This window comes from Ochotona curzoniae, unplaced genomic scaffold (assembly GCF_017591425.1).
Source record: "Ochotona curzoniae isolate NIBS_2020 unplaced genomic scaffold, NIBS_Ocur_1.0 contig_517, whole genome shotgun sequence".
NCBI classification, from domain to species: domain Eukaryota; kingdom Metazoa; phylum Chordata; class Mammalia; order Lagomorpha; family Ochotonidae; genus Ochotona; species Ochotona curzoniae.
In genome coordinates, this window is record NW_024466454.1 from 4724943 (window position 1) to 4749992 (window position 25050).

At 52.0% G+C, this 25050-nt stretch overlaps 1 protein-coding gene across 2 annotated transcripts in view; it reads left to right on the forward strand.

Annotated features, from left to right (window-relative positions):
• DKK3 (dickkopf WNT signaling pathway inhibitor 3) overlaps positions 1 to 19849 on the forward strand; it is a 35327-nt gene extending 15478 nt beyond the window's left edge. For both annotated transcript variants that reach the window (XM_040988952.1, XM_040988953.1), the window contains 4 exons: positions 16217 to 16309; positions 16729 to 16873; positions 17656 to 17812; positions 18556 to 19849. In XM_040988952.1, coding sequence (XP_040844886.1) covers positions 16217 to 16309; positions 16729 to 16873; positions 17656 to 17812; positions 18556 to 18772 — 612 coding nt within the window. In that variant the 3' untranslated portion in view covers positions 18773 to 19849. The remainder of the gene's footprint in view (positions 1 to 16216; positions 16310 to 16728; positions 16874 to 17655; positions 17813 to 18555) is intronic.
• The last annotated feature ends 5201 nt before the right edge of the window (positions 19850 to 25050 follow it).

Genomic DNA, 25050 nt, shown 5'->3' on the forward strand with positions numbered 1-25050 from the left:
ACAGGTCACCTGGCTTCCATGGAGAGGGTTGTTGTGATGGTGGTGGTTTAATTTCTGCCAATAGAAGGAAGGACCAGGCAAGGCTTGGGCCACACCCTCTTCTTGCCCAGAGGTGGGGAGCTGGGTCAGGATGTGTGCTGGGGTGCCGAAGGCTGTGGTGAATACTGTCAGGTTTCATGGTGATGTTCTGAATCTGGGAAGCTGGGCTGCTCCCTGAATCAGGCAGGCTTGGTCCATGATGGATAGAGGATGAGCTGCTTCTTCCAGCATCTTCCCAGCTCTCATGGCTATGTCTAGACCTGCTTGTTGGCTTCATTTTTCATCTCCACTCCTTCAAAAAGAAAAAACAGATATCACACTTGGATCCTTGTAGGAGTATGTGGTGGAGTGGAGTGTGGAGGTTGGGATCCTGGCTCCTTTAGCAATATATCCCCTTACCCCCTGCTACTCTGAGCCCTGGGCTCTGCTCTGGGGTCGAAGGAGGCGAGCGCCCGAGGAGGGTGTTGGGGACGTTGGAAGTGTACAGTGGATGCTAACAAAGTGCAGATTCTGCCTGCTGACCTCATTTCCTGAAAGAGGATGGTGGCCAAGGTGCTAGACTAAGCAGATGGGAAAGCTGATGTGTGGGAAGACAGGCCTTGTGCCAGAGATAGAGCAAATCAGTCACTCACAAAGGCACACCATGCTCAATAGCAGAATTCACATTGAGTTTTGAGCTCTTTTAGACCAGGAATGGAAATGTGTGGGCACATCCCATGCCGTCCCCCACTCCCCATCGCCAAAACAGGGCAGACATTGCTAATCAGTCGCAGTTATTTCCTTATAAGTGCAGAGGATCTCAGCTCGTGAGGCAACACATATGCAGTGACCAACATGGAATGTAAAAGGGCTGGGACAATTTTCAGACCAAGCCTCCTATTCTACAGATGGGAAAACAGATGGAAGGATGCCATCATCTTTCAGTTGGGCAGTGATTGAAGCTGGAACCTCATATCCTGCTCAGTTCAAGTTTGAATCCACTGCGGACCAGTAAGGACTAGGGGCCCCATTGTGTCATAGCTTGGAGGATTGGTAATGGGCAAGATGAGTTGCTAAATGCTGAGAAGAATGATGAAGATTGGTGAGAAAAATCAGAAATTCATATAACGGGCCTGCTATGATGACTCAATTGGCTAATCCTCTGCTTGCAAGCACCAGCATCCCGTATGAAGCCACTTCCCATCCAGCTCCCTGATTATAGCCTGAGAAAGTAGTGGAGGATGGCCCAAGTTGTTGGGCCCTTGTACCTACATAGGAGACCCAGGAGGCTCCTGGCTCCTGGCTTCAAATAGGCTGGGTTCTGGCTACTGCAGCCACTTGGGAAGTGAGCCAGTAAATGGAAGATCTTTCTCTGTTTCTCCTTCTCTCTATAAATCTGACTTTCCAACAAAAAAATCTGGAAAAAAGAAAATTCATGAAATAACAGCAAAAGAATTGTCTATAAGACTGAGCCACAGAAGGCAAGAACCTCATCGGCTCACCCACTGTCCCTTTGATGTAGAAGGGGCACTTTGTGTGAGTGGACACACAGTAGTCTGTCTACTGCCTGGTTATGGTTTCCGTCGATAGTACCCGCCCTTGCACCCCGACCCCAAAATGAAACACCAGAGTCACAAAAGGACACAAATATGACATGTACAAGGATCTTCCCCTCCCAGGGATGGTGGTGCCCTGGGGGGTGGGGGTCACGGGAGGGAGCACTGGAGGAGGAGGAAGATGGTTAGGGAACCGTGAACTCTCACACGCTGTGATCCTCACTGGTGACTGTGTTGTACCTGCTGCCGTCACAAAGGCGGGTGCTGAGCCATAGCAGGAGCATTTTACATGGGTGACAGGTGCACGTGTCTGCAGACATTGGCCACTGGTACACATCAGTGATAAGATGTGGAAAATGAAGCCACAGGGAAAACAGCCTCAAGTTTCCATCATCTCATTTTTCAGGACCTCCCCAGAGAGGACAAAGGAGGAAAAGGAACAGGGAAGTGCGAGCTAGAAGAGCTTGGTACCCAAGGAGGAAGGGAGGCCTGCTGCTTCTTAGGCCCGGTGGAGCAGGTCCCGGGGTGACCAAGGTGGGCAGGGAGCAACAGACCCCAACCTTCCCAGGCCTGCCTGGCAGCCTTCCCCTTTTTCCATCGTTCTCAAGGCCCTGTTTTTCTAGAGGAAGCCTGCGAGACCCCCTTCCCCAGTAGGAGCTGCTCCCCTCCCCCACATGCTGCTGGGACTGGGGGATCAGTAGAAAGAGCGCCTCTGATGTGCTAAGTGGTGCATGGTCATGTCCTATCAACTGTCTTTCCTCACTCCTCTCAAAGCCACCTAACACAGGGGTCGAGACAGCCCCAGCACACAGCTAAAGCACTGCAGCTCACGCTTGCTGGCTGACATCCCAAGCCAGGAGGCTTGGGATGGGGTACTGTGTCTGTTTTACTCAGAAGCTGGGTCCCTCGATGTCTACAAGGCTATCCTGCCCTTGCACCCAAGGATGGCCCCTGCCCTGTGCAGACCCACAAACCACCCTTAATCTTTCTAGATTGTATCTCACCGGGTTTGTCATCCCCACTTCACAGATGAGCAAGCTGCGGCCTGACTGAGTCAGGCTTGCCCCTGAGATCTGAGCAAGGAAGCAGATGTGGGCAGCTCACCATGGAGGGGCAGCAGCTTCTATTCACAGCTCCAGAGTGTGCTCCTGGCTCAGTGAGCGGCTGGACCCTCCCAGGGGCCCACCAGCTCTGCTGGGGCCACTCTGAGGGTGGGTGGCTTTAGAGTGCTGTGGGTAGGAGGCCTGGGTGGGTGTACCAACGCCTTCCCTAGACCATCTGCACTTGGCCTTCTCCTGGGAGCAGGACCTCTCCATGCCCCCACCCCACGTAGCAAAGGAGAACATGACGCGGTCATTTGCGAGCAGACTGAACATCTGTGTCTGCGCCACTGGAGCCTGTTGAGGTTTTACACAAACCCAGCAACGTCAGCGCTTCCACTTGGAGGGTTTACAAATGCCAGAAGCCACATTTTTGCCCTTCCTGTGGAAGGAGTTTGTGCTAGTGCTGGAGGCAGGGAGAGTCATTGCTGAGAAGTTTCGAGGCCCGGGGTGGTTGGCTGTCTCCTAGTCAGTGACCCTGTCTCCACCCGCTTGAAGGGAAAGACATGTTCCCTGCAGAGGGGCAAACAGCCTTGTCTCCAAGTTGCCTTCCTTTAGATTTCCTTCTAGTTTCTATTTATTTATTTTCATTTCTTGCTTCCTGTTTTTCTTTTTAAAGAATGGAAAGAATTCCCTGAGATGTGTGTTTAAAAGACAGTGAGAAATTGGAGGCCCAATGCAGAGGCTCTCATCCTTGCATGCACATCAGCACTTCCTTTTTCCTCCACCTAGAAAGGGGGATGAAATGTGTTCTTGCTCCCATTAACCTTTCCATTCAGTGGAGTACATTCCTCCCTCTGTGGTATGAACAGTGCTTTTGTCCTGAGAGCTGTCCTAAGTGTCTTTGCATTCTCTTCGTTCTACATGTCTTCTTGCTAGATCATACTCTGCAGTGTGTTAGCAAAGAACCGTATAAAATGCTGTATCTCAAAATACCTTGATAGCTGGGTATTGGACCATCATTTCCTTGATCCAACTCAGTGCCGTGTTCTGGAAGGGCTGCATGGCACAGAAAGTGTTAGGACCACTTATTTCCAAAGGATGAGGGCCAGGGGTATCCACACTGGGGCCTCCTAATGGCCCATTCATGGATATGTTTTGCATTCCTCAGAGTAAAACACCCTATTGCAAATCAGATACTCCTTCCCCGCCTATCCCAGCCACCCTGGGTCTCCCTGGAGTGCTAATCTTCTACCTAAGTGATGGAACTCAGAGAACTGGAAGGAAACTACAGTTGCAAAGAATCCTGCTCCTTGGGTTGGTGGAGGCTAGGGGTCCATCCTGGATATCGGGCACCTAACACAATCCATCATCTCAGCTGATGGTAGCTGACAGCAGCTACCATCAGCCTCTCTCAGAATGCCTAGGCCTTGAAATGCAGCATGGCAGCTGGAACTGTGTTGGGAAAACCCCTGCTGTAGCCCCCGGAACCTCACTGCTTTCCTAGGGAAGGCTGCAGCTGTCCTGTTGCCAAAGGCTGTGGCTCCTAGCCTCTGGGTGGCACAAATAATGCAGTCTACCTCACTCGTGGCTCCCCTGAGCCGTGGGTCTAGGGACTGAGTTTCTGCAGTGCTCTGAGAAAGTAGCATGTGCACATGCTGAGAGGCCATGGAGACCTGGCCCATTTCTTGCTTTCTTTCCAAGGCAGAGGAAAGACCATTGTTGAGGGTTGAGGTAGATGGAGTTGGCTCTGTTATTCATGTAAGAAGACCCACAGGGAGCAACAGAGCAAACGTGGAGATGCCACATCTGTCCCCAATGGTGGAGGGAGTGGCGTACATGAGGCCTATACGAGACAGGGAGGCTGGGAATGCAAGCTGAGGAGAAAGATGCGCAGCAGGCTGCTGGGTGTGCCGGTGGCCTGGAATGGCGGTTAGGGGAAGATACTGGAGACATTCTATGTGCTGACAGCAGAGGGGACAGCTATGCATCTCACCAAGCGGGGCCATGTGGAAACTCACTGGAAGCATTCCTGCCATGACCTCCCAGATCTTGGAGCTGACTTGGTCCGTGTGACACCCCAGACTCTTCTCTCCTGGTGGTGTCTCCTCCTGTGACTCCTGGGGTGGTGGTGGTGGGGAAGGAGGGCATCGCTCCTCCCACCTGACACATTGTGGTCAAGGAGCACCTATGATTGCTCAGATGCTGATGTCACCCCTACAGGTAGCTTCACGCCCACAAAGTTGATTACAAGAAAGAGAAAGCAGTATGGGGGTCCAGGCTGGGTTGGGCAGAGTGATCTCCGCCTGGAACACCAGCCAACCCATCTGGCAGCCCACCCTAAGACTGGAGAGCAAGGGAGACCGGAGGAAAAATCCCATTCACAAGAAGGCTTGCTCAGCTTGCTCAGCTGGGAGCTTGACCAGAGAAGGGAGTTGCCTAGCCTAGAAGAATAATCTCCCCACTGCCCAGCCTGGAGAGGCCATGAGCAGTGGCTGTATATGCCCAAGGAGGCCAGGAAGAGTCCAAGGTGGAGATGAGAAGGTTCGTGTGTCAGGTGCCAAGCTGTAAGGTGACCAGGTGTCATCTCTATCGTAACGGATTGCTTCTACTTGGCCAACCCATGGGAGGTGAGCCTGCACCCCAGTTCCCTCTCTGGGCTCTGGCAGCCCAGCCAAAGCCTGATGGTACCAGCAAGCCAGGTACAAGGGCAAGTTGAAATCCATAAAGTCTCTGTTTTCTGTTAGCCCTGAAGCTGGTACTGTGAATTGCCCACCAGAATTACACACCCCTGAACTCCATGCACTGGAATGTAGAGCACCAGGGGTCTGTCTGTTTGTCTCGCTCCACTGCATGTGAGGCCTCAAGCTGGAAGTCAGGGGAGATCTAGTTGCTGGAGGCTCCTTTCTACTCATGTTTGGGTCAGCCCAAGAGCTCAGCCTGTGCTGCTGGCCCCTCTGTGTGGCCTAGAATTCCTTCCAGCATGGTGGCCTGCTTCAGAGGTCAGACAATCAATAAAGCCAGGAACCAAATGGAAACTTACCCTGTTGAGACCGGAGCTTGAAAGTCATGCAGTGTCACTTCCTCCACGTTCGGTTCATTGAGTGAGTCTGTAGTGCCCCCCACCCCCTAGGTCGTGATGAGATGGCTGGAGAGATGAGTATGTTGCCCTTTCAACTTCCCTCCCTCACTTCCTGCTCCTAGAAACAATCACTCTGCACAAAGTTGTGTGGCCGTCTGGGTGAGGAGTTGGCTGGGGATCCAGGGAAGGTGCAGAGGTTGGTTTTTGCCTAGGGATGACTTAGAGACAGCGGCCCACAGCTGGGGGCCACCCCTTGGGCTCCTCACTGAGCCCAGTGGAATGGCACTGGCTGCTGGTGGGAGAATTGGGCAGACTGCCCCTGAGGTAGTTCCAGAGGCAGGCCCCAGAGTCTGGGTTCCGGGAGGCCAGGCAGAATACTGGTCATGAAGAGCTTGGAGTGCCACCTGTGCTTTGGACCTCAGGGCGTGCCAGATAGAGAGGAGACAGTTCAGGTAGAGCATCCTCCAGGCGAACCAGAGACTCAACACCTTGGAGAATTTGGTTGAGTTGCGACCCTTGAACCTGGGCATTTGCAGCCCTCTTGCTAAGTTAAACACAGACTGTACTAGTGTGGGGACCCAAATGCCAGAGATAAGAAGCAGCTCATAGCCAGGATTGGGACCCCAACCAGAATGCCCCCTGGATCTGGGGTCCAGGTCCCAGGGGCAGAAGGTGGGTTGGTTGGATGAAGGTGGGGTAGTGGTAGTGAAAGCTGGAGGAGGCTTGAGACACTGGAGAGACATTTCCGGGCCAAGAAGAGCAGGAAGTCTTATGATGGAGGGGGAGGGGACTTCTGTGGAGTGACATCACCAGTGCTGTGGCTGAGCCCATCAGCCTCCTGATCTGCAGGTGAGATGCCACCTGTGTGGCCAGGTGTGTTTGTGGGAGGACAGGTGAAGGCTGGAGGTTCCCCCTACTGTGTGTCTTTGGGGGTCTGGGGGCTGTCTCAGCTTTCTCTAAGCCCAGAACGATAAGAGATGACTTGAAGACGTGAGGAAGTTCCCTTTGGAATGAAAAATGCCAACCGGAGACAGTACTCAGACTGAAAGAATGTGCCTGAGGCCCTGTGGGCGTGGGACTGACTCTGTGGCCTGGCAGCTAGACAAAACAAGGCAACAGACATTCTTCCGGAACGCCCTCTCCATTGCTGAAAATGTGTGAGCATGCTGGTCTCCCTCTGGGAAGCTGGTGGAGAGGGCAGCTCCGGGTGCAGCCCTGATTCTAGGGCTGGATCTATTGCAAGGGACGTGGGGAGATGTGGAGGAGGTTGGGAGGGGAACAACAGCTCCAAGCTTGTTTCCAGAATGACCCAGCCATTGAAGGGTGGGGAGATGGGGAGCCAGTTGTTCTGCACACCCTGGTCTGGTGGCAAGGGGGTGCATTTGCTTCTTTGCTGAACCATGTGGCTTGGGGAAGGAAGATTGGCAGGAGAGCCCCAGACGACGCAGGCTTTGCCAGACGTTGGCACTGTAGGGCAATAATCGCTACCATCAGCTCCTGGCTGCTGCCTGGATTTTTCCATGGGACAGCGTTTGCAAGATGAGACTGGCCAGAGCCTGGGATGAGGTTTGGAGCCCCCACAGGCCTGAAGTGCCTGAAATTTCCAGTGCAGCATCCAGGAAGGGCGCCCTACTGTGATGGAGACAAACGTGCCTTCTGCGGACTTCTGTGTTTGCCTGGCTCTGAGATTCCCCAAAGATACCTAACAATGGGGAAAAATCCTTCTGCTCTGCCTCTGCATACCTCTCCTAACTCTCCAGGGGCCCTGGGCCAGGACCAGCCTGGTCGACCCTGTCATCCCATAGTAGGGCAGAGCCGGCAGCCTTCCCTCCCCGGGAGCTCCTAGGCTCCTTGCCAAATCACCTCGTGACCTCCAGTCCCCAGCCTGGGCCCCAAGCTCTGCCCATTTGTCCCCAAGGATCTGAGGAGGCTTGAGTAGGGGAATCACATGCAGCCCTACCACTAACGCTTGATTTTAGCAAGCAACTTTAGCTCACCGCCTCAGTTTCTTGACTATAAAATGAGTTTTCTTGCTCATTTTAGAAGATATGATGGAGTTTTGGAGGCAAGGAGGTGATGTGTTGTTTTTTTCTTGCTTCTTGTGGGCATGCTAGGTCACTTGGCCCCAGGACCCCTGTGGTTCTGTGCGTCTGTCCTGCTCCCTCTCCTTTCACCAAGTACCAGAAGCTGTGGGATGAAGCAGGAGGCGGTCCCATGTGAATGGGGAGAGCTTGCTGGAGCCCAGAATTTGGGGCCTCTTCAGTAGAGAATGTACTCAGTGGTAGAGATCCTTTAGCACAAATCACAGCTCAGGAAGTTGCTGGCATCTCCTGGAGGCCATTATTTGCCATCCTTTGCTACTGCTGAGTTAAGCCCCACCAAGAGAGAGAATATCTGAGGGCTGGAGGCTATGGTGCCCCAGGCACATACTCTGGTTTTTAGTCTGCTGACCCCATGAAGCTTCCCATTTTGCAGATCAGAAAACCAAGCACCTGGAGACCCAAGGTCACCCAGCTTGTTTGTGGACCCTTGGGAAACTAAAGGCCATGCCCTGCCTCTCCTGACCTTGACACTGCAAACCCCACATCCCAGGAAGCCTTTAGTCCTGGAGGAATTGAGACTCTGGTCCCTCTACACCTGCAGTCTCCTATTCTCTGTGGGTGAGGGTCCCTGAGTCACAGCTTCCTCCCAATCCAAGGGAGAAAGGATGGGGTGTTGGCCTGTGTCACAGATGGCCCCATCTGGTCATCCTGGAGCATGGAGAGCCTTCCACCCAAGGCTGGGAGAAAGAGCCATCTATTGACTGCCCCACACTAACCTTGAGTGACCAGAATGTGTTGGGAACTGGGTGCCAGGGCCTAGGACTTGGGCTCAACCAGGAAGCCCCTTTTTTGTGGTTGAACGCCAACAGAATGCAGAATGCAGCAGGGCTTCCCCTCACCCCTCTGCCTCCCAGCAGGCAGCTGCTCAGGGACCAGAGGCCAAGGGTGCCCACAGTATCCCATACTGTAGGGATGTGGGTTGTTGGCTGGCTAGGGGATGGGGAGTGTGTTTTAGCTGGTGCTGCTGTGACACCCTGAACTGGGCAAGTCATAGAACATCAGTTCTGGCAGTTCTGGGTCTGAATGTCCGAGGTCAGTGTGAGGGCAGCTGGGCTCCTGCTGAAGACTGTGAGGGGAGGGTGCTCCAGGGCTCTGGCCTCGGCTGCAGTTTGAGCAAGTTGTGGCTGGCTCTTGGGTGCAAGTGTTCAAACCTGAGTGTCCTAAGTTGAGGATACTAAGCGAGTGAAAACACAATCCAGTTGTGGTGTTTAGGGTAGGGTTTTGGGGAAGCTGTTGGCCTGGCAACTCTGTAAACAGAGACAGACACACGCATGCACCCTCTGCCGGGTGATGCTCTGTTTCCTGGCTCAGCAGGTATCCATGCTTCCCTCTGTGCACTCTACCAGATGCCCAGCCAGGGAGACTTCCTGACCTTAAACTTGAACGTACCTGTCCTCTAAACTATAAGCTTGATTCTTGAATGTTCCCAGGCTTTGTGTTGTGATTAAAAGATGACTAATCCAGCCAGCTTTTACCTGTGCCCCTTCCCATCACCTTCCCCCTCAGTATGGTGGTGTCCAGATCTCCCGTTTGTACAAGGTCAGCGGCTGTATGAGGGTGACTTCAGCTTTACAATTGCAACTTTGATGGCCCTGTCTCCCCGTGAGGTCCCATTCTGAGGTCCCATGGTCAAAGACTTCACCATGGACCTGGGACACACAAATCCAAAACAGGCACTTGAAGGCAATAGGATCTAGAGGAATGAGTGGACATATGGTGGTCTGAGAGACTTGCAGTTCAATCCTGCCTCTTCCTCCATGGATGACACTAGGCTCTGGGGCTCGATGTCCTTGCCTGTGGTTCATCTGTGCATCGACTCCTAACTATTTCTAGCAAGTGATGGCTGAGTGCCCAGCACCATGCATATAAGCTGGGGCTGTAAAGGGTTGAAATATTTGTTCCTTCCTGGACTTGTGGAGCAGCTTGGTTATTGCTGTATTGGGAGATGGAACCTTCCCTGGGCAATTATGTCCTGAAGCTTCTGCCCTTGTGACTGGACCAGTGCTATCACTGCTGCATTCATGACGTTCATTCAAAAGGGGCAAGCTCAGCTCCCTTTCCTCCTGCTCTCCCTTGCCCTTCCTCCTTCTTCTAAGAGATGATGCCTCAAGATGCTGGACTTTCTGTCTTGAACATTTGCAGCCTCCAGAACTGTAAGACTGTGAGCTTTCTTAAGCCACCCTGTCTCAGGAGAGAGCTTGAAGCACATACAGGCCAGCCAGCATTGGTGCTGTCTCAGCATCAGCTCCTGCACCTGCTCAGTGGGCAGGGCGCTGAGTGCAAATGGCTCTCCTGGGTCTGAGTAGGAAAGGATAGCTTGGAAGGCCTGCATCCGTCGTGGGTGGCCTCCTCCCTGAGCTTCGCTTGAACAGACATTGCCCCAGTCAGAGGGAGAGGAAGGACAGCGGCAGAGGCTCCCTGGGGGTGAAGGGCAACATGCTCACCACCTACGCTGACCCGTCCCAATGCCCTATCCCCAGCTTCAGGCTCCTGCTTCTTTGGGAACCACTGTCCTCTGCTGACTGCTAAACCGTAACATCAAGCTCAGCACAGTCCCTTTGCCATTTTCCAGTATTTTGTTTTCATGTTGAAAAACCCCGGGGCAGTTTCCAGGCCCAGCATCCCTGCCAAGTCTCTGCCTCACTCCGCGTCAGCCTGGAGCCTTCTAAATATAGCTCCCTCCCAGGGACGACCCAGCAGTCACCCTCTGAATGGCTTTGGACATATGTCAGCTTCTGGGCTGTTGGTCAGGATAGTAGCTGGGGGCAGGGATACACAGGGAGTGACCAGACCAAAGATGAGAATGGCATCTGTCACCCAGACGGTGACATTTAGGTCCAGACATCCAGAGCCTTTGGCCTTGGTGTCGGTTCTTGCTTTTTGTCCCCCAGGGATGGGGAGATGGGTTGAGGGTGGGCGCCCGGCTAAGCTGTGACTGAGGGGAGGAGAGCAGTTGGCACAGAAGGGGGAGGAAAACACTGATTTCCAGCTCCCTGGACTGCCAGCTCCAATTCAACCAAGTTGAGTAGCTCAGTTTCCACGTCTGTGGAGAGCAGGAGGAGAAGCATGTGGAGGGGATGAGAGAGAACTGGGGGCAACCAGTGGGTACTTCCTTTCTCGTGTTGTATTTGTGTCTTCAATCAAGGCTGAGCATAGGATGGAGTCACCCTCCAGTCCCAGGGTCCCAAGAGGTGCTTCTCACCCTACATCCCTTCCTTCTCCCTCTTGGGCCTCTTGTTCCTGGGCCACCCCGGGCTTGGCTGGACCCTGAGGTTCCTTTCGCATGCTGGCCCAAGTATGCACACGGCCCTGGAGCACCGGCAAAAGACTGGGAGATCCCTGAGCAGGGTAAAGTATGGGTCTTTGAGAACACACCCACGTCCTTGCCTCACACTTGTAACACCTGGAAAGAGGGACCTGCTCCATACTGCTAAAGGGGGGAGGGAGTGTCTCAGGAGACACCTCGTCTGGACCTCCTGCAAGGACAGGCCACTTTGCTCCGCTCCTTCCTTTGGGCCCACAGGCTACTGCTCTCCTCTCTGACAGCCTCGGGGAATAGACAAGTCAGTACCGGATGTCCAGTTCCTGAGTGCAGGCAGGGACAGAGGTGCAGCGTTGTCCGGGGCAACGCCAGGCTGGGCCCCTTGTGGGTGGAGATCTGCTTTGTGCTGACAAGTTGGCCCCTGTCAGGCATTGCACAGAGAAGAGGCAAATGCAGCTGCTTGTTGCCATGACCACCATTCACAGAACACACTGCTCTGGGGCTTTGCCTTCCTCTTCCTCAGCCTCCTTTTGGGTTGCTTTTGAGTCATCAACAGCCGGAGATCATGTACCCAGGAGGTGGAGATTTTTGAACCTGGGAGTCCCAGGCTTTGGTGGGTGAACATAATTTTTCACAAATGTCCCCAGAGTCTGCTAAGAGCCAAAGTGTCCGTGCCCATAGGGCAGCCTGGTGGGCTCCCATGCAACCCAGCCGTGGAGCTTTCTCCAGAGACAGACTTAGCCAAGCTCTTGGAGGCCTGAGGAAACTGGGGGGTGTCGGCATGCTTCAGTCCGTCAGAGGTTCCACACCAAAAAGATTACCATGCCTGGGGAGAGGGCAGGCACAGCTTTCCCATGGCTTTGCAGGAAATCTCCATGGTACACAGGAGTCAGGAGGGCAGTGAGCAATTCCCAAGGACGAATGTGCGCTTTTCCTGGTCGGGAGCTATGAATGGGATAGGGAGGGGTTAGAGTATCTCTGGGGTGGGGGCTAATGCTGTAGGGGTCTTAGCTCCTTTACTGAGCCACCTGGAAGAAGTGATTTATAATATGAAAAAATGTATTTTGGGAAAATGAGAGTTAAACAGATGGAGTGTGTGAGAAGGCTTCAGAAAGTTCATACAAATGTGCCTTTCCTCCCTTTTCCCCTCCACCTTTCTGAAGCTCCCTTGAAGAGGTTTGTTGGCCTTGGTGTCCACTTCCTCGCTCACTGTCGGCATTTTGGTACCCTGCTTGCCGTGGTAGCAGCTAAGTGGTCTCACCCATTCTGCACATCACAGTTGGGAGCCCTCGATGGCCCCTTCCCTTAGCCCCATATGCACTGTTCCATTCAAGTCACAAAAATGAGCATATGGTACTTCTCATACTTGCTGTGTTTACTTACTGATGAATTGTCAAAATCACCGTGCAAGCAGGTCCTTTTTTAAGATTTATTTTATTTTTATTGGAAAGTCAGATATATAGAGAGGAGGAGAGACAGAGAGGAAGATCTTCCTCCAATGATTCACTCCCCAAGTGGCCGTAACGGCCAGAGCTGAGCTGATCTGAAGCCAGGAGCCAGGAGCTTCTTCTGGTTCTTCTTTGTGGGTGCAGGGTCCCAAAGCTTTGGGCCGTCCTCGACTGCTTTCTCGGGCTGCAAGTAGGAAGCTGGATGGGAAATGGAGCAGCTGGGATTAGAAGCAGCGCCTATGGGAGATCCAGCACATGCAAGGCAAGGACTTTAGCCACTAGGCTACCACACCTGGCCCAAGATTATTAAGCTTTGAAACTTTTTCTTTACTTTATTTTTATTTGAAAGGCAGAGTTAGAGAAAAAGAGAGAGCGATATTTTACGTCTGCTAATTCATTCCCCAGAGGGCTGCAACAGCTAGAGTGTGGCTGATTAGAAGCCAGGATACTTATCCAGTTCTCCTATGTGGATGCAGGAGCCCAAGGGCTTAAACCATCCCCCCCTGCTTTCCCAGACTCATTAGCAGGCAGTTTGATTGGAAGTGGAGTAGCTGGGACTCAAACTGGCACTCATATAGGATGCCAGCACTGCAGGTGTAGGTCCAGCTTGCTGTACTATGGCACTGGTCCCAATTATTATGCATTTAATACAAACTCAGAAATGGATGTTCAGTGATGTATAAAGCTTAAGATGACAATGTTATCTTTGAACGACATGATTATCATTATAACTATTTTTGAAGATATATTTATTTGGCAGGCAGAGTTACAGGGGGAGAGAGAGAAATCTTTTATCCACTTGTTCACTCCCTAGACGATCACAATGGCGAGGGATAAGCCTTGAGCTAAAAGCTTCATCCAGATCTCCCACCTGGTGCAGGCACCCAAACACTTGGGCATCTTCTGATACCCTCCCAGGCCATTAACAGGGAGCTAGATTGGAAGTGGAGCAGCCAGGACCAGAACCATTGCCCAAATGGGATGCTGGCATAGCAGGCGATGGTTTAACCCACTATGACACAATACTGACTCTTGTAACTAGTTTTTCTAATAGATCATTCCATGAATTCTGAGCGCTACAATCTACAGCCTAGTCTAAAAATCACACGGTATTATGAAAAAAGATGCATTTAAAAATATTTTATTTATTTGAAGGACAGAATGAAGAGTGTCTGAGAGAGAAATATCAGTCTTCAGTTCACGGTTCACTTCCCTAATAATTACAGTAGCCATGACTGGCCCAGCTGAAGCCTGGAGCCTAGAACTCCATGGTCCCTCTGTCTTCAAGGTTGGCAGTGGCCAGTGGAGTCCTTTTGACATGCAGGTGGCATCTCTGATGCTGGCTATTCCTCTGGGTCCCTGATAGATGATGCTGTCACTCAGGATAATCTCCCTATCTTCAGATGGGCCAGTTGGCAACCTGAACTTCCTCTTGCTGTATAACCCAGTACACCTGCAGGTGCCAAGCAGATGTGGACGTATTGAGGTGGAGCACTGTTTTACCTGCCAGGGAAGTAATAGCTATTTGTATTCTTTTGTTCCATTCAAAGTTTAGAAATAGTGTTCTCTTTTAGTCTAAAGTTTTTCAACTATGGGTAAACTGCCTTTTCTATGTAAAGAGGCAAAATAATTTTTACTGGATTACCTTTCTGAAAAATGAAACAAAAATCAATACTATTTGAGAGACAGAGAGTGAACCTCAATCTGCTGGTTCAACTCCCCAGATTCCCCAAGCAGCTTGCACTGGGCCAGGCCAAAGCCAGGAGATGGGAATTCAATCAGAACCATCACTGCAGCCTCCTGGGGTGGACATTAACAGGAAGCTAGAACCAGGAGCTGAGACTTGACCCCAGGCGCTCCGATGGGGGACTGGTGTTCCAGCCAGCATCTTAGCCCTGAGGCTGCACACAGCCTCCTCGGGCTGCCAGTCCTTAGTGAGTTTCTTAGTGAGAAACTTTGTCTGTCTTGCATCCCTTGTGCCCCGGACCAAGGCGACTCCAAACCTTTCAACCTCTCCCATCTCCCAAACATCAGCCCTCCTGCTCTAGTCTCTTGCTGTTTGTTTTGGATGAGATGCCAGGAAGCCTCTGGCTGCACTGCAGAGTGACTCTGTCTGCACGGAGACGAGAAGCCACTTTTGGCATCCTCAGGATCCAATCAGCCGAGATGGGAAATATTCCAAGAAAAATGGCATTTTTACTCAACTGTACAGGCTTCTGCTGCTCCTTGCTATTCCTTAAACAATACAGCACAGTTGTGTTGCTTTTCACATAGTGGTAGTTATTACAAGCAATCTAGGGATCATTACTATATAGGCAGCTGAGCACAGATGATATACACATGCTATGCCCCAGTTATGAGGGACTTGGTGTCTGTGGGCATCCTGAGAGTGATCCTCGGGGATACTGGGGGATGGATGCACCTTGCAGCCTCCTGGATTTCTCTGGCCAGGAGGAGGCCCTGGGGTCCAGCAGACCGTTGTCCTGTCCCAGCTTTAGCTCCTTTACCTGGGCTACCTTGCACTCCTCTTGGAGCCAGAGCTTGTTTGCCTGTAACACAGTTAATGTTGTGCCGGTTTTTGAAACCCCCAGATAATCATCAAGTCTGAAGTCGGTGCTGAGGCAAAAAGGTGGTTTATTCAGGTTAGCCTAGGTAACCCAGCGGCCTCCCCCAGCCCAGCATGGCTGGGCGGGGGAGGGGCAGCCGCAGCCGAGGCTGCAAGGATCCCACAAGGAGGACAAAAAAAACGCGAGCCAGAAGCCAAGGGAAGCCCGAGAGCCCAAGCCCCCCAGTTCTTATACATTTTAGGCTATTAATTATACAGTCATGACTTAGCAGGCTTCTATTGGTGGGTTTGAAACAAGCAACTTTCAAAAAGTACAAATTGATAAGCTATTGGGCTGTGAATCTTATCAAACACCAGGTACCTCCTTCCTGAGGAGTGGTCTGCTCATTAACACTGCATTCCGGACAGCTTAGGTGTGCTGGGTAAGTCAGGAATCAAAGCTTGGAGGGCTATTCTTGCTGAGCTGCAGGTAGAGCCACGGGAGGCGGACTGGTGCAGCCACTGGCCCCGGGGAGCACTTTTAGGTCATTTCTTAGCATGTTAGGCGATGGGATCTCCTTCGACATTTTTTGGGAAAATACCATAAGGGCTGCAGTGCGTTTCAATTATTCTTAGACTTTGTTTTTTCTAAAGCTCCAAATGTGTACAGAGCCTGGTATTTGGTGATGACGTGTTCACCAAAAAACATAGGCATCATCATTTGGGCTTGCTTCTGTCCCTGCTGGCACAGCTGCCTTAGTCTCTGGGCAGTAGGCCTGGCCTCTGCCCCTCTCGCAGGCAGCCCTCCCCTCCTTGCTACTGGGCCTGGCCTCAGACCCTTTCCTAGACAGTCACACAGGGCCTTTGTGTTAACTCACACATGTGCTCCCCTCTCCACTCATGGGTATGCAGGGTAGGGAAGGCTGTCCAGAAACGCAGCTGTACAGGTGGGGCAGGGGACCCTGCAGACTCAGGGTGGGGTGTGGGAAGTGCAGGGGGCTCCTCAGGAGAGGCTGGGATGGAGCCAGCCAAGAGCAGTGTGTGGGGCAAGGCTCCTGTCTACAGACAGACATCTTTTGGGTGAGGGGGAGACGGCCTGGGGCTCACCCCGACTTCTACCCCTGTGGACCTACTTCTTTGTTTCATTGCCTTTCCTTTCCCAGGAGTGCATCATTGATGAGGACTGTGGACCTACTCGGTACTGCCAGTTTGCTAGCTTCCAGTACACCTGCCAGCCATGCCGGGAGCAGCAGATGGTGAGGGTGCCCTGAGGGCCTCTGGGGCTGCAGCACCAGGGTTCAGGGGACCCTAGGGGGATGGCTGGGGGTGCTAGGAGTTCTCACCTGGGCTTCATGGAAAAGAATACCCAATGTGGCTGATCAGGAAGCTACTAGCCTGGCAGGGCAGCTGTCAGTACGGAATCGCTGGTCACATGTCAGCTTCATGGAAGGCAGGCTAGAGGAGGGAGTGAGTGAGAAGGACTCGACCCCTCTCTCTTTCTTGGGGACCTCCATCCTAGTAGACACAAGCAAGTACCACCTGCAGGGCAGAGGGTGCCTAGCCCCTAGCTGTTCACCCATGTGCCTGATGAGAGAGGTCAGGGGGAGGGCGGAAATGGACACAGCATGACCCCTCTCCTTCCTCCCTCTCCCTACGCCGGCCTTGTTCCCTGTAGCTCTGCACCCGGAACAGTGAGTGCTGTGGAGACCAGCTGTGCGTTTGGGGTCACTGTATGCAAGCAGCCGACAGAGGCAGCAATGGCACCATCTGTGACAACCAGAGGGACTGCCAGTCCGGCCTGTGCTGTGCCTTCCAGAAAGGTGGGTGGGTAGCCTGCCAAGATGCTGGGGAAGCCCTGTCCCCAGTCGGTGCCAAGCACACCTGTCGGGGCCCACTCCTGCACCCGGAGTCCCAGCCCCAGCACATCTGCCTGTGGTGGAAGGTGTTCTGTGTTGTGCCCTGTTGGTGCCTGGAAGAGTTCAGGCCCCTGGCTGAGGAATGCTGGGGTGACAGGAGCATCCAGGAGGGAATGGCTGGGCTTCCAGCAGCTCTTCCTCTCTCCCACAGCCCTCGTTCTCCAGGGTGTCAGCCCTTTGTCCTGGGTGTCAGTACCCAGCTTTACACATCCCTTCTCCTCCTGCCCCAGCTCTGCCCCACCATTGCCTGCCCAGTCTCAGGCTCGCTGGCCTCTGGGAATGCCTCCCCTTACCCTAGCAAGCCTTCCCCGGGCCTGCTGCTCCCGTGCTGAGGCCCACAGACCTTCCTGCTATCTCCTACCTTGAGTCTGACTCATGTGGTTTCATATAGCTCCAATTCACTATTCCTCCTTCCCCTCCATGCCTCCCCCACTTGGCCATCTCACTGGCCCAACTTTCCTCACTGAGTCCCACCCCAAGCCTCTGTTGGCTCGTGCTGTCCTCTGGCTGCAAATGACTTTGTCCCTCCAAGTTCAGCACAGCCAGCCTCTTCTGGGTAGTCCTCCTGGGTGGTTCCCTCCTTGATCCCATGCCATCAGTCCTGTTTCTATCCTCTATTGTGGGGTGGCAGCTGGAAGGCGGGAGGCTGTACCTCTTTTCCACTTGCTGATTCTGGATGGTTCTAGGCCTGCTGTTCCCTGTGTGCACACCCCTGCCTGTGGAGGGTGAGCTTTGCCACGACCCTGCCAGCCGGCTTCTGGACCTCATCACGTGGGAGCTGGAGCCTGATGGAGCCTTGGACCGGTGCCCATGTGCCAGTGGCCTCCTCTGCCAGCCCCACAGGTGAGGGTGCCCTGTCCTCTGTGTCTGAGGGCCAGCAGTGGGTGAGGGGATGCAGGAGCGGGTTTTGTCTGGGATGAGAGATGTGGGTCAAGTTTTGGGTAGGTTGGATTTCAGAAGTTCTCAGGGGGGGCTCCAGGGGCAGGAAGGTCTACAGTCATGGGGTCTGGATTTGGGGCTCACCCTGGCAGCGAGGGAGGGGGAGATTCCTTAGTGAGGGGGCACCCAGGGAAGGGGGATTCTGGGCCCATGACAACACAACAGTCAGAGAAGGCACCGGCAGAGCAGTAGGGAGAAGACTGTGTAGCCTGCACTGCAGGAAGTGGCCGAGGACCCCCCACATCTGGGCTGATACCACTAGCTTCTGTCTCGCTTCCTGTCCTGGAAGAATTCATTGCAGCTGGCCAGAGGCCTCTCCCAGTCCATAGAGGCTTGGGGCTCCCCTGTGTGCAGCAGTCAGCGTTAGGCTGTGCCCCACTGGTACTCACTGGGCAGGAGGTTGCGAGTTTCTGGGATTTCCACCCTAGAGCATCAGTCCCAAGAAGAGGCAGCTAGAAAGAAGGGCAGCTGCTCGAGGAGCCCACCCAGTGACCCCCTCAGCTGCCTGTGTAGGGTGAGAAGTTGGCACCAGGAGATGCCTGTTGATGGGACATAGAGGGTAATATCTCCGGGACAGGCAGGGGCACTGCTGTGTTTGTATGAGGGAGACCTGATCCTTGGCTGAGCCATAATCCATCCATCCACAGCCACAGCCTGGTGTATGTGTGCAAGCCTGCTTTTGGTGGGAGCCAGGAACACACCGGGGAGAGCCTGCCACCCAAGGCGGTACTCAGCGATGAATATGAGGACGGCAGCTTCGTGGAGGGGGTGCAACGGGAGCTGGAGGACCTGGAGAGGAGCCTGACTGGGGAGATGGTGCTCCAGGAACCAGTGGCCGAGTTGCTGGGTGGAGGAGAGATTTAGGTGCGGACCACCCCATGTCTACGTGCCACAGAAATCGCTAATTTATTTCACCAGGCGTGTTCCCTAGGTGTGGGCTTTCCCTCCCCATTCCCTGCCTGTAGCTTGACCAAATGCAATGCACCATGCGTTTGGTCCACACTGGCCCTCAGGGTTCCTGTTTAAAGGGAGGTGCTGGTGCCAAGTCCCAAGGCAGGGGTGGGGGACAAGGCAGCAGCTGCCCGAGCTGGGTTTGCCTTGCCTTGCTTCACCAACGTCAGCCTGCTGAGTGAGCGTCCTTGTAGCTCTTTTGCCAGCCCAGGCCAACCACACCTGATGCTGCTGCAGTCTGCCTCTATCCTGTCGGCGCCTACCTCTCATTCTGTTCCCAGCCCGCTGGGGACCCACTCTCCCTGCAGCCTGGGGAGGGGACTCTGTTCTTCTTCGCAGGAATCTTGCAGGCTCAGAGACTCTATGACTGGCCCATGCCACACAGCTAATGAAAACTCCCCCAGCTTTTCCCTAGGGTGAATCCAGGCTCCAGCTCTCCCTGCTCCCACAGGAGTCTCAGTGCCCCTAAGAACACGCCTCCCTATCCTGCCTTTCAAGGCATACCTGGAATTAACAGCACTCTGTTTTCCCACAACTCTCTCAGACTGAGCACCTACTGTTAGGAATAGCTGTGCTGTCACATTCCCCAGTGGAGACAAAGCGACAGATGTGGACACTGTCTCCTGCGGCAGCTGTTCTGGTCACGTTTGGAGGTAGTATCTGCAGAGATAGCTGTTAGCTCATGGCAGGGCCAGTATTGCAAACAGGGAATCTGCCACATCTTAGCAAGCAATGGAAAACCATTATCAGCACAGGGAGAGCCAGCCAGGCACTGTGAAATATGGCTGTCATATCTCAACCGAGACCGCCAGACTGGATGCCGTGCCACACACTCCCTTGGCAGGTGCCAGGGACTGTTTCCACCATGTCTTCCTCCAGAATTATTACATTCTAAAGTTGCACACAACTGTAAAAGCATGCTTTCTTTGACTTCTCACTTCTGTATGAACACGTTGCATTTTAGAAATCATGCATAAATCACTTCAATTACTCTTTGGCTCCATTTTTGTTTCCCCTTTGACTTTGAAAAAAAGGAACTCTTTCAGCCAGAAATATAAAGTAGAAATGACCTGTGTTATTTAAAAATATATATCTCTTCCATAGAAGCAAATTTTCCAGACAATTGAAGCACATCTCTTAGCCTCAATACATTTTAGAAAAGGTATTATTTCAATTGTCTGGAAAACTGGCTTTATCTGTACTCCATTTATTTACTCAGAACACAGTGAATGCTTTGTAATCTTTTTTTTTTAAGACTTATTTTTATTGGAAAGGCAAATTACACTGAGAGAAGGAGACAAAGATCTTTCATCTGCTGGTTCACTCCCCAAGTGACAATGTCTGAAGCTGAACTGCTCTGAAGCCAGGAGCTCAGAGCTTCTTGTGAGTCTCTCACATGGGTGCAGGGTCCCAAGGCCTTGGGCCATCCTTGACTGCTTTTCCAGCAGGGAGCTGGAAGGGAAGTTGAGCAGCCAGGACACCATGCAGTGCTGATATGGGATCCTGGTGTGTACAAGGTGAGAATTTAGCCAGTGAGTCATTATGCCTGGCCCAATCCTTTGTGCTTTTTAGACCAATTCTCAGACAAAACCTGTCGCATTTCTGGGAAGGGACTTTTTGCCCTGAGCAGCAGAAGTGGCCAAGAGGTTCCTCTGCCTTCCATCCTGTCCCTTCTGTGGGACTGAGTGCAGGTCAGGTGGCCTTTGGCGACTACAGGGTGGATGTGGTCTGGCCCTTTTCAGCTGTTTGAAGTCACGTTCCTTGCCTCAGGACTCTTCCTTCATGTTCAAAGTCAGCTAGAGCAGGGCTGTCCTGGGGCCGTCTCCCTGGTGCTCTACTTTGAAGGACTCATGTCGCCCTCCCTGGGGTACCTTAATGCTCTTCCCATGTTGAGGTCTTGGCCTTAATCACCTAAGAGGTCATCAAGGTCAAGGTGAAGGCTCACTGACACAGGGCTTAAGCCTTGAACAGCCCGAGCAGAGCCATTACTCAGCCCTATCACAGAAGGACACAAGTTTGAGTCCCTGATATTGATGAGGAACCACTGCTGGCTGTCTTGTAAAGCAGAGCATCCCTTACAGCTGGGATTAGCCTGTTATCTGAAGCCCAAAGCATTCCTAAATCCAATGAATGACAGCCGATATCCACACCCTCCCATCTGCCCCTCCTGTGCCCCTGCCAGGAACAGGTGCTGCAGGGCAGAAGGGAAGAGTTGAAAAGCCAAGTGAGGGACCATCTGTGGAGTAAGCAGAAGGCATTAACTCTTTGCCTGGATTATGCACCCCTCCAGGTAGTCAGAAATTGAGCCAGATGATTTTGATAGTGAGGGTAGGTTACTCAATCCAGGGGACCAAAATCTGTTAAAGCAAGGCACCTCCGCACTACACTTGGAAATTGCTGCCCCAGAAACCATGGGATGCCCCCCACATGAGGACACCTGAGTGGGGCTGTCAGACTCCCTTTAGGACAACTGCTGTGTTGGGGAAGCAGTTAACTCCTCTTCATGACTTTCCACGAGGAAGGGAAAATCAGAGTACCCTCTGCTGAAGCCTGTGAGAATTGAACTCATTTATTTGAATGACAGAGTTCCAAAGAGGAAGACACACACAGTTCTTTCATCTATTGGTTCACTCATATGATCACAACAGCAGGGGTTGGGCCCATCTGAATCTCCCACATGGCTGCAAGGGCCCAAAGATTTATGCCATCATCCTATGCCGATTTCCCAGGCTCATAAACAGGGAGCTGAATTGGAAGTATAGCCAGGATTTAAATTGGCACCTGTATAGGATGCCAGTGTCACAGGCAGTGGTTTTACCTACCGATGCCACAGGGCTGGCCTCAAAGGTATTGGAACTTTATAATTTTTTTTTCTTTTGCAGATTTTTATTGGGAAGTCAGAGGAGGAGAGACAGAGAGGAAGATCTTTCATCTGGTGATTCACTACCCAAGTGGCTGCAAGTGCTACGCTGTTCCAATACCAGGAGCCAGGAGGCTCTTTCAGGAATCCCATGCAGGTGCAGGGTCCCAAGGTTTTGGGCCATCTTCATCTGCTTTCCCAGGCCACAGGCAGGGAGCTAGATGGAAAGTGGGGCTGCCGAGATTAAAACTGATGCCCATATGGCGCATCAAGTCGAAGTGATGACCTGGCGCATTCAAGTCGAAGACTTTAGCTGCTAGGCTACCGTGCTGGTCCAGGTGTTGGAAACTTGAGGAGCATCAGAACAGACTTTGTTGGAGCAAAGAGGGCCCAGACCCGCTCCTTTGAACCTGCAGCCCTTTATGATAGACAAGAATATGGATTCTCATAGCAGTCCTAAAAGTAGCAACATGAAAAGTTGAGGCGAACAGTGGTGATGAGTTGGTGGGAACCAGCTTAGCATGTCCACTTCAGAACATTTCTGACCATCAGGTGGTTGGTAAAAGCTGTGGTCAAGTTTCAGGAAGGCCTGCCAGGGTCATCTGCTATTGAGGGCTCCACCTTCACATTACTACATTTATCAGGGATCAGTGAAAAGACAGCAGCCTCACTATTACTAGAAAGCTGCTCCATGTCCCTTCACTCTTCGTTAGCTCCAGTCAGAGGTCATACGGGGGAGTGGACAGACTGACCACATATTCCTGCTCGCAACAGAGGTCTGTGAGCACTCTGCGAGTAGGGGAACTTTGAAAGGACTGAAGCCTTAAGTTTGAATTGTCTTAGTGGTGACTCAGATGTTGTAGGCCTGTGCTGAGCTTCGTAACACACTTCCCAGGAAACTTTCACAGAAGACAACTGGCCTCTCTTCCCCACTTGTACAACACAGATGCAGCTTCATGTACACCTAGTTGGTTCAAAGCTTCCTCTGGATCACAAATACCTCTGCAAACCTGTAACTGTCACGCTAGCCCCTAGAAATTCAGACATTATTTTTTTTGTATTGTACTTTAGGTTTATTCCAGTGGGGCAGGAACAGGGATGGAGGTGGTGGGAAGGCAAGGAGGAAGGGGGCAGTGGAAGAAGACAGAGCCACACCTGCGGGCCTTTATGCCATACAGGTGAGCCTGCAAGGTGTGTGTGTGTGTGTGTGGGTCGGGATTGAGGGCAGGCCCCAGGGGACTGGTGCCTGAGACTGTCACAGATGATTGTCTAAGGATGATTGGAACTTCTGATTGCAAGACGTATGGCTCTTATCATTTTAGGATTTATTTTTTAAAGGGAGGCAGAGGTTGATTTCCATCTGCTGGTTCACTGCCCCCAAGTTTGTAAAAGCCAGTCCTGGCTCAAGCTGAAACCAGGAGTCTGAGATGCAATCCACCCATGTGGGTGGCAGGGACCAAGTGCTTGGCCATCACCTCCCAGGTGCACTATTATCAGGAAGTTAGAATCAGAAGTGTAGCTAGGACTCAAATCAAAGCACTTGAATATAGGACATGTCTTAGGCAATGTCTTGCCAAGCACCTGCCCCTTTAGGATTTTCTAAGGCTTCAGGTTGCTGCTCAGACTTAGTCTCATTTAGCAAACAAAACACTTGCTTAGTCTTCTACATCACTAAATATAGCCTGGGGTACAATCTGCAGGTATCATGTGCACAAGTGCTGGCTTCGGAGCTGAACAAAGGGATAAAAATCCAGAGGGGAAAACAACTACATCCACTGAAAAGGAAGTACCAGTAAGTGAACAAGAACAAAGGATTTTATTGTACTCCATACATTCATTCACAGGTCATTGGCAGATTTAGTTACAACACCATGTGCTGAGGTTGTGCACTCACTGAGCTGAGACCAAGCTGAAGGTGTGCAGCTGTCTCGGCCTTTGGTGCACCACTGCTAAGAATGTGGTTTGGCAATCTGTGGCCAGTACACGTGATGACTATAGTAGGGGCACAGGTTCACCACATCTTTACAGAATAACAAATTTCCATGCTGTTTCACAGGAGAGCTGTTCCACAGTGGAGGGCTCCTTATGCACGGTCTTGTCTGTCCTGACTACTGGCCCTCACATATACTTCCTGTTTGCAAAGTGGACTTTCGAGTAGCCCATCTGCTCTACAGACTAGCTCAGTATGTGCGGTCTGGAATTTACAACTTGTTTCTTCGGCGCAAGTGTACCTCAGACTGTGATTATCTGCCCCAGCTATGCAGGTACATGGTTCTCACAGTCTTGGCATGGCAGACACCAATGCAGCTACCCCAGGCCTTGCAGCCTCGGTGACCTGTGGGAAGCAGGGTTGTGAGCTATTGCATGGGGCATGTGTCAGCCTCCGCAGATTAGCAGCCATCAGGCTCTGTGTCCTGGGCTATGGATGTTCACAGGAGTCCCTGAAGCTCGGGGCAGCTCACACATCTACCTTCTCAGCGAAATTACTGCTCCCACCTCACAAATCCACTCTGCCTCTTTTACTGAAACCACAATATCATGTTTCACTCTAAAAGGCATTAAAAAGCAAGAAGCTCCTTCTTTTTCGTAATAAAGAACTTTCCCTCTTCTTGGCTGGTGCGCTACGCCTGCAATTAAAGAACAAAACCGCCAGCAGAGCAGAAGGTGCAGGCTGAAGAGCAGCTGTAAGACCCTGATCATTTTAACAGAACACTAACCCCAACAACCAGACCCCGCCTGCCCAAGGCCACCCTGCTTGTGAAGCAGGTCCCCCCAACTCACACCTCCTCCTCATCCCCGCCTTCGCCCGCCTGACAGGAAGTGAGGCCTTGCAAGCATAAACTCCGTTGGTTAACTCTTAGGAGGGAATATCCCAAGTGACAGGCTTTAGATGGCAGTCCTCTTCCAGAAAGTCCAAGTGATCCACAGGACACGTCATCTCTGTTCCCCTGAGAACACTGTCAATTCCATCAATACAAATTCACAGCAATACTTCAATCCCATATAGCTGAAAGCTGCATGGTTTTTAAGGAATATAAATCAACCAGAAAACTAGCTTTAAAAACCTGTTTTTCCTTGTGGATTTCAAGAGACTTTTAAGACATGGAATTCTCAATGCTTATACTTAAACTGCAATGGCAACATTTGTTAAAACTATTCTCTAATCTTTCTTAAAAGGAAAAATTAGTGAGGACATCCGGTTAAGTCGGGTTTAGTATCTTCCCACCTTTCCCGAGAACTCCCTTGTAAACACAGCTTATCAAAGACATAACATGTTTCAATATACATTGCCAAGCGCTCAACTGAAGACAAATCTATTCTCAACCCAGGT